This window comes from Procambarus clarkii, chromosome 92, assembly GCF_040958095.1.
Source record: "Procambarus clarkii isolate CNS0578487 chromosome 92, FALCON_Pclarkii_2.0, whole genome shotgun sequence".
Taxonomy (NCBI): domain Eukaryota; kingdom Metazoa; phylum Arthropoda; class Malacostraca; order Decapoda; family Cambaridae; genus Procambarus; species Procambarus clarkii.
The window spans coordinates 9054064-9063330 of record NC_091241.1 but is presented as its reverse complement, the minus strand read 5'-3'; the positions used below and the strand labels follow the sequence as shown (position 1 = coordinate 9063330).

The 9267-nt window shown below is 36.1% G+C and overlaps 1 protein-coding gene across 1 annotated transcript; it reads right to left on the bottom strand.

The window, feature by feature from the left end:
* Positions 1 to 3080: 3080 nt before the first annotated feature.
* On the bottom strand, positions 3081 to 9238 carry LOC138359725 (MICOS complex subunit Mic10-like). The gene is made up of 4 exons (XM_069319294.1): positions 9094 to 9238; positions 8081 to 8128; positions 5855 to 5964; positions 3081 to 3963 (listed from the first exon to the last, which is right to left on the bottom strand). The coding sequence occupies exons 1-4, from the start codon at positions 9167 to 9169 to the stop codon at positions 3913 to 3915; spliced, it is 285 nt and encodes a 94-aa protein (XP_069175395.1). The 5' UTR covers positions 9170 to 9238; the 3' UTR covers positions 3081 to 3912.
* Between the last annotated feature and the right edge of the window lie 29 nt (positions 9239 to 9267).

The window sequence follows — 9267 nt, the reverse complement described above, 5'->3', positions numbered from 1 at the left end:
AAGTGGGGAGGCGGTCGGCCGAGCGGACAGCACGCTGGACTTGTGATCCTGTGGTCCCGGGTTCGATCCCGGGCGCTGGCGGGAAACAATGGGCAGAGTTTCTTTCACCCTATGCCCTTGTTACCTAGCAGTAAAATAGATACCTGGGTGTTAGTCAGCTGTCACGGGCTGCTTCCTGGGGGTGGAGGCCTGGTCGAGGACCGGGCCGCGGGGACACTAAAGCCCCGAAATCATCTGAAGATAACCTGAAGAAGTGTAGCAGTCGCATCTTGAACAAATTGTTATTTTAAAAGTAGCTCACTGATGAGTGTCCTTAGTTTGTCACTGTCAGTCTAATAATAATTTGGACTGAAAACAAACTACCTTAGGCTTATATTATTTTCAAGTTACAAACCAAACTGTTTTCATTATGATCCAAAGACTTTTAATGAATTATTTTAATATAGAAGTTTATGTTTACTAAGATTTGTTAAAATGGCAATTTAAACAAATTTAATATTGTTAAGAACAGTAATAATAGTGTTAAATCTGAGTTAACATTAAAACTATTGTCCTCACATGAAACCGATAACCTACATCTTGAACCAGTGACCTCACGATGGGTACTGTTTTATCATGAGAGAGGAGTAAGGCTTGCAGGCCCTTATAAGCAAAGGCCTTTGCCACCCCCAATGCTTTTCATACTGTCCCAATGTAGATGAGACCACCTAAATAAATGCTAAAACAAGTGTTCCAAAATTTGCAAACTTTTACACAAACTATTTGATAGTTGAATGAGGCAGTGTTGTGACTGCCAAGCATTCCATGTCATTAAAACCATAGTTTGCTATATGAACAACTACAACCTTACAGATAAGAGGCTTGTCTAGAAAGAAAAGATAACAAGGAATATCAATTAAGGGTCTACCTTTCTTCATCTGAGAAAAGCTAAGCCAGACTAACTCTGATAATTCACAATGTACCAATATAACCAGTGTATAATTTTGCTTTATAAATTATATGAATTATTATAAATTTACAGGTATCTCATGCTATTTGGTCTAAAAGCATTGACAATGGCATTCACAATGTTGAGTGTTCTAATAATATTTCAGAGTACATATGGAGTGCCTACTGTTGGGAAATTCATTCTTGCAGCCATATGTAATGATATCCCAACACAGTTATAGCAATTACAATGTCGGATGCGATTGCAAATAAGTTTTGCACCCCTGTCCCCTTTATAAGCCAAACAGACTTCTTGTCCCAGACAATGGGGAACTTACAATTTCTATTACTCATGATACAACACACACATCACTTAAAACACAATGTCTGCTGATGATGAGAAAGTTATGACGATTAAGATGGAAGAAGATAGAAAGAGGCTACAAGATGACCTGGACAAACTGAAAGAATGGTCCAACAAATGGCTACTAGAGTTTACCTCTAGTATAGTACGGTAAATGTAAAATAATGAAGCTATGTGGCGGGAACAAGAGGCCAGACACAAGGTACCAAATAGAAGAAGTCCACGAAATGAACAGATGGATCTAGTTGACATAACACAACCTGTTTCCTGAAGCCCACATAAAAATTATATCATCAGAAGCTTATGCAAGGCTGGCTAACATCAGAACTGTCTAGAAATTTGTGCAAGTAATGATCATGTTTATTTAAGGAAAAGTACATACATATAAAATGAGTTAAAAGCAGGATTTCTAGATAGAGCAAGTATATACTATGTTTAAGCCACTAATACAGTGTGTTTTGGGCATGCAATCAATTTAGAACCTTGTATACCCCATATGTGAGACCAATCTTGGAGTATGTCACTCCAACAAAGTCCAAACTTAGTCAAGGATAAGGTAACGGAGAAAATTCAAAGATATGCCACCAGACTAGTTCTAAAACTATGAGGTATGAGTTATGAGAGAAGGTTGCAAGAGTTGCACTTCACATCACTGGAAAATGGAAGATTTAGGGCGTGATGTAATTACCACATATAAAATTCTCGGGGAAATTGATATGGTGAATAATGATATTATTTAACATGGGTGAAAACTTGCCTAACGAATCAACAAGACATTAGAATAAATTTTTTCAGTGTAAGAGTGGTTAATAAATGGAATGCACTAAGAAGTTATGTGGTGGAGGCAGAATCCACACAGTTTCAAATGTAGACATAAGAACCCAATAGGCTCAGGAACTTATACCTCAGTTGATTGACAATTGAGAAGCAGGACTAAAGAGCCAAAGCTCAACCCCCATTCCCCCACAAGCACATTTAGGCAAGTACACAGAACTTACAACACACGATACCTATAACACACAATACAACACATCCCGGGAGGCCGGTGGCCGACCGACAGAATGCATGATCCTGTGGCCCCAGGTTCGATTCCTAGCGCCGGCAAGAAACAATGGGTAGTTTCTTTTACCCTGATGCCCCTGTTACCTAGCAGTAAATAAGTATCTGGGAGTTAGTCTGCTGTCACGGGCTGCTTCCCTGGGGGGGGGGGGGGATGTGCATTACAATGGTTCACATGCAGGATCTTGCATTTTTCTGTATTAAAAAAAACATTTGCCATTCCTCTGACCATTCGTGGAGCTTGTGTAGATCTTTTTGTAAGGCCTCAATATAATTTTCAATTTCTACTTGACATAAATACATACTCACAAAATATACTTATAGCACATGATACCTGCAACACAATTTCTTACAAAGCGCACATTACAACACACATAATACTTACAACGTACATGATATTTATAACACGCAATACAATACTTATAACACATTATATAACACACGATACATACCTCAGTTTGTTGAAGATGTATAGGCTTCGTCTCGCCTATCTTGATCACCTGCCCTCTTGTTTAGCTTTGTACAGTATTTGTGTTTTGGTAAGCATTTCTAAAACAGATTTTTTTTTTTTGCAGTTTCACTAAAGTTTGGGGATATGTAAATTTTGTTATATTAATCCAAACCTTTTAGGTTTTGTACATTTTTGCCACTACACTCAGGAGACAAATACTTTTGTTAAAATCATAGGCAATTATGTAATTCAGGTATACAAAAATAAAAATGCAACATATAACTATGGAACCCTTTACTCAACATTCCACTGTAGCTAGTCTTTCCCAACAGGAAAGAACAATAGAATACAACTTCACATTATGTACCCACAACCCGGGTCAGGTATAATTGTTTACACATAACACACACTAGTTCAGTGTTTACCTTATTGTCCCGTAACAACTGGTAGCCTGCAGACACTTGTCTTTTCCTCACATGAATGCTACACTCTGCAATTTAAAAATTAATCTGCTACTTTGATTGTGCTGCTGGTAAATATACAAATATTTTCTCAATATAGTTATGCTTCATTAAATTGCTTTTTATATATTTAAATAAACTTAGCTTCTTCCCATTAAGAAGAATTAACAAAGTAATTTTATGAATATAGTAATACATTATTCTTAATCCACATTGTCAAATTTGTGCCCATTCCATCTTTTTTTCAAATCTTTAAAATTATCTGTGTGAAAATTATTCAGTGATGTGAAAAAATGTTTTATTCAATTTACACTTGATAATTGTTTGAAAAGTGTGAAAATTGTTGTTTATTCAATCGTTTCATTACAATTTATTCAATATCGTTTTACACATGACGGGAGGAAAATTAAAGATTAGTTATCCATGGCAATGTTATTTACAAAAGGTAAGTTTTACATAATGCATCAGTACAAGCCGTTACAGAAGTAACATCGACTTTCGAGTAAAAGTAAACATAAAAAAAAAAAAAAAAAAAAAAAAAAAAAAAAAAAAAAAAATGCATATGCATTTACTCCAATTACAGGATAGACTTCCTCAATATACAAAAGTGACTTAAGATAAAATGTACAAGAAACTGTTACATTATTGCACTACTGGGCTTCTGTAGGAGCCTCGGGCACAGCACCAGCTTTAGGTTTAACCTGAAAAGATACAACAGCATACTTTAAGAAACTATAGAGGTAAAAATAGTGTCAAGTAAACAAAACGTGCACCTTTCCGAGCAATGATGCCCCCGAAGGTACAATCCGCTGTCTTCTCTGGACAAGGATCACGGCAGTCTGGCAAGTGACATTATTTTTTGCACCAGTGCTGCACGGATATTTTCAAGCTGTCCCTGCAGGGTTGTTGAAGGCACTAGTGGGGGTCATTGGATGCAAGCTCTATCTGGTACAGAATGACTAACAGCTGTATTCCATGGACGCTGAAATTATTCAAGTTCTCCCTCGCATTCAAATGTGACTACTGTACTAAATGAGGGTCTTCTTCATAACTGCCTACAACCCACCCAGCAACCTAGTATACAAGATCACCACTAAATGACACCAATGTTTCCACATGAGCATCAGACCCCTTCAGCTTCTCACATGCTGCAAGCAGAAAAAAAAGGGGGAAGGAGAAAAAAAGCAGGAGGCAACTGTATGACTGCTCACACGGCTGCATTTCAAATTTACTTAACACCATTTTCTGAGCCATTACCCTTAGTTGTCCCCCCAAAGGCTATTAATACTTAAAGTGGTGGTCTGCGAGTTTCCAAGAAAGAAAGATGTAAGTAATTATCCAAATATGGCACTAGGCCAGGATGACTATTGTGTAGCACAGGAAAGAAAGAAATTATTGTATAATTTAAAAACTGTCCTGGGATTCCTCCAAGAATAATTACAAAAGTTACAAAAATTAATTACAAAACAATAAAGTTCACAAAATTAAATAATATTATATATAATATTATTTTATATATATTTATATATATATATATTTATTAAATACTAATAATAATAATAATAATATTATATAATATATTATGTTTTGTTTATTTTTTTAACCCAAAAAGGATCATTAGTTAGCCTATTGAGACCTCAATAAGACTAACAGGTTTCATATCTTTGACAATGGAAACTAATTAAAATCATTGTCCATTCCTGCTCCAGGCCTCCTGGACGTTAGCTCCTAAACTAGTAACTAACATCCATATACTGTACTGGTATATCTACATTTAAGAGCCAAAGAAACATTAAGTCTTGGTAAGAAGACTTGAAGTAGTAAGGTAAGAAACCGTGTCTTGCACCCACCTCAACATTAAAATCGTCTACAAATTTTTGCCCTGCTCTCAAATATGCTCTGCTATGAGTTTTACTGCTGTTAATAAACTCCCTCCTACTGCATAGCCCTTTATACCCACCCACAATGCTTCAGGATTAATCCAATTACAGTACATGCTTTTTCCTAAATCTATAGAACTTTCTCCCCTTTGCTAAAAATCTTTTCAAGACCCATTCTCATGGATACAATCTGATTTGTAAAGCCCCACCCCCTTCCTAAACCCACCTGTTCCATCCGTATCTTACTAAACCAATCCCATTTCATCCGTATCTTACTTAACCCACCCCGTCCCATCCATATCTTACTAAACCCACCCCATTCCATCCGTATCTTACTAAACCAACCCCGCTCTATCCGTATTTGTTATATTTATGTATCTACATATCTTTACACCTTAAATTGTATAATTTAACAATTTAAATAATGCTCTAAAATCTATCACCGAGGCCTACATAAATGTACATAAAACATTCAGACCTTTATTTCTTTAGTTAAAGGCTAATGGAAGATTAAGATGACTTATTCCACAAAACATTTAGTGGGATGAGCAGACAATTTGTTTTACAAAAAGTTTTAAATTAAAACCTGAAACAAGAAGTCACCTATGAAAGCTTATGTACGAGTGGTATAGCTAGCCTACAATACAATAAATAAGAAACATGTCAAATAGAAGCAAAATTTAGTGAATTAAATAATACAGAAGCTACTTACAATAACTTTCTCTGCTTTCACTAGGAATGGTTCGTTGAATTCATGTTGACAATTGGCATACCCCATACCCGCACCAAAGCCTAGACCGAAGACGAGGGGCCACGGTCGCCCTACAATCATACAATGCATAGTAAAATAATAAAAAATCAAATGGGTTAACATATTCTACCATTAATCTTATAAATACATATACTGTATACAGATTCTATACTAAGAATATCATCAACGTGACAAACAATTTCAGATTCATATTAAATTTACAGATATTTTAATGATTACTATATATATATACAAGCAATTGTACTCTGTTAAATTTTACAAGAAAAAAAAAACAAAAATACTGTACTAAATTTAAGCCAATTTAATTTCATATCTCGAAAAAAGAGTACCAATGATGCAACGACAATGCATAGTAAATGCACAGTACAACTTTACTGTACTGTACTTGAATTAATCTACTCGGAACAAAAATGAATTTCCAACTGACCCCTTCATTGACTTATAATTTAAACAGTCACTTCTGTGTAAATCCCTAAACATGCTAAACATACACTCACTTTACACATTCTCTTGTGCTCTTTACATGTACAAAACCATGTTCTTAAATGCTAATCCTGTTCTGAAACGCTTCCTTGACAGATGCAATAGCACCCATGAGTGCCACAGCAGAAATAAATCTCTCTTTGATATCCCTAGAGTCAAACCAAATCTTTGCAAACACTATGCAAATAAAGGAGTATTTGGTTTAGTCAAAAGTAAAATGAAAATGTATCTAATTTACCCACTCCCTCAATATTAGTGCCTAAGACATGCAACTTCTTCATTGTATTCACTGCCATCATCTTATATCATAGTTGTTATGTTGAATGCAAATTTTGCTACAATGAAAGCAAATAATTATTAAAGCCTATTAATAATCTTCAAATTATGCTACAGTGTACCAATTAATATTCTTTAAATTTTGCTACAATGCCTACTTATAATTATCTGTTAGATTAAGGACCTGCTCAAAATGCTATGCGTGTTAGTATCTTTGCAACAATGTAAAAAAAATCACCAATGTTATGTACTCTCACAAACCCAATGTACCTTATTGTATATATTAAAAAAAAAGAAAAAGAAAAAAAAGGAAAGCCTTCAATACCATAAATCACAATAACCTCCTACTTAATTTCAGTACTACAGAATTTGAAGCCTCTTTCTTAATTATTTAACCAAGGGCCATCATCTCGCTTGTGGTCTTGACGAGGACTGGAAGCTGGTGGCTTGTCAAAGGTTCCTCCATTTGTCCCAATAATTTTATCCACCTGGATTTTTTTTTTTAACTGCAACAATGTTTTGGTATTTACAGCTTTGGCAGGTAGGCAGTGTCAAGTTTATAACCCTATGGGAGAAAAAGCATCTCCTGTTTTCCGTACTACATTGTGGCTTGTTGAGCTTGAAGCCATTGCTCCTTGTATGTGTTACATTTACCTAATCTTTTAAAGAAGTGTCCTGGATCAATATCCATCAAATTAGTATGTATTTTAAAAGTTTCGATGCGATAGCCGCATTGTATCTGGTTTGCAGTGATGTTAATCCTGTGGCCCTCAACCGTTTCTAGCATTAGAGCCGAATTAGGGCCGAGATGATTTTTGTCTGGTTTTCCATCGTGTTAACCTTTTTCTAATGCAGATATGTCCTCCTGACGATGTCGTCTCCATGCTTGGATACAGTAGTCCAAATGGGGGTGCACCAGAGATTTTTGTAAAATTGAATAACTACCATCTTTTCCTTGAAGTAAAAATTTCACTTGACCCTTGAAAGTTTTGGTCGACTTTCTTTTTTTACTGCAGCTTCCACCTGTTCAACTTTTAATGATTGGTGGATTCTGACTAAGGTTCTTTTCATCATTAATCTGCTGCAAGGTGATGTCATTGATTTGGTAGTTGTGATGTGCATTGTTAAGCCCCAATTTTTCAATATTAACAAATATTTGCCAGATAATATTTAAACAATAATCTCTTATAAGTGTGAGCAATAAAAGGGCAGTTTTGGCTGCCCTTTTATTGCTCACAAAGTGGCCATCATTTCTAGTGGCCGACAACTTGTCAAAGATCTCCTATGACCTTTCAGTGATTGTGCATTATCAATTTCCATTGACAATGGATATTATACCTTAAGGAGTGGCAGAACAGCCTGCTCAGGAAAACAAATTTCAAATACATAGCTATTTTTAACACTTACTTTTGAAGACGATTGCAGAAAATACAACTCCTAGGGTGAGACCTCCACCTGTGTACAAGAAAGAAATATTAACTTCTTGACCATCTGTCTTTAGAAGCTATTGATGAGGATGTTTCAAAAGGTAGTATGGATATAGATAACTTTTCCATATTACAGTTTGACAAATATTTTAAAACCTAACAAAATATAACCTGACCCAACCTAATCTAAACATATACAGTACACTGCAAACGCCAACATCCCAACTTCTATATACAGTTATGGATCCCTCTTAACATATCAAATCCACCAAACACATTTCCCTCTGAAATTTAGAGAGGAATGCAGTAAATTATTTAATTTTCATAAAATCATACCATTTTCTAACTTTTTTAATTTATAAATATTATTTGGAATAATGTATTTATATTTATAAATATTTTTATTTAACCCCTGCACTGCACACCTGGTTTTGGCAAAAACTTCATAGTGCAATTGTCAAGGACATATTTTCGTTTTTATTAATGTTCAGGTAAAGTTAATGTCAAAATGCAGGCGATGAGTCACAATAACGTGGCTGAAGTATGTTGACCAGACCACACACTAGAAGGTGAAGGGACGACGACGTTTCGGTCCGTCCTGGACCATTCTCAAGTCGATTGTGTCGACTTAATGTCAAAATGTTTCCAAACTCAACCATTTTAATTTCAAAACACAGTGGTGAAAATATTAAAACATTAAAATAGGTCAAGTAGGTCAAGTAGCTGTAGGTCAAGTAGCTGTAGGTCAAGACAACAAAAGAGGCATTTACACGCAACACACAACCATCCTGGCTAACTGTCACGTATGGCATAAGAAAGTGTCGCCTTTAGCGTGTCCCAGACCAAGTGTCACCGTAAAAATACCTCCATTTATCCCCAATTATACAGCCGGGGTGACACAGCTGACCTGCAGCCAACCACACTTCCAGTACACGCCCACACGGTGCCCAACACGGGGCACCAGCAGCCACACACACGCACTCATCCTCTCACCAATTTTAATGAGGGTATCAGCGACGCAGCGGTCCCATTTTTGGCCAAGAATATCTTCCGACCTGGACGCCGCCATTGTCAAGGGCTGAGGGACACGGGACCCTCCTACAGACCTGCCTCGTTACCTCCTATATCACCTCTAATTCGGTTAAAACGTTTTATTGCGCTGAATGC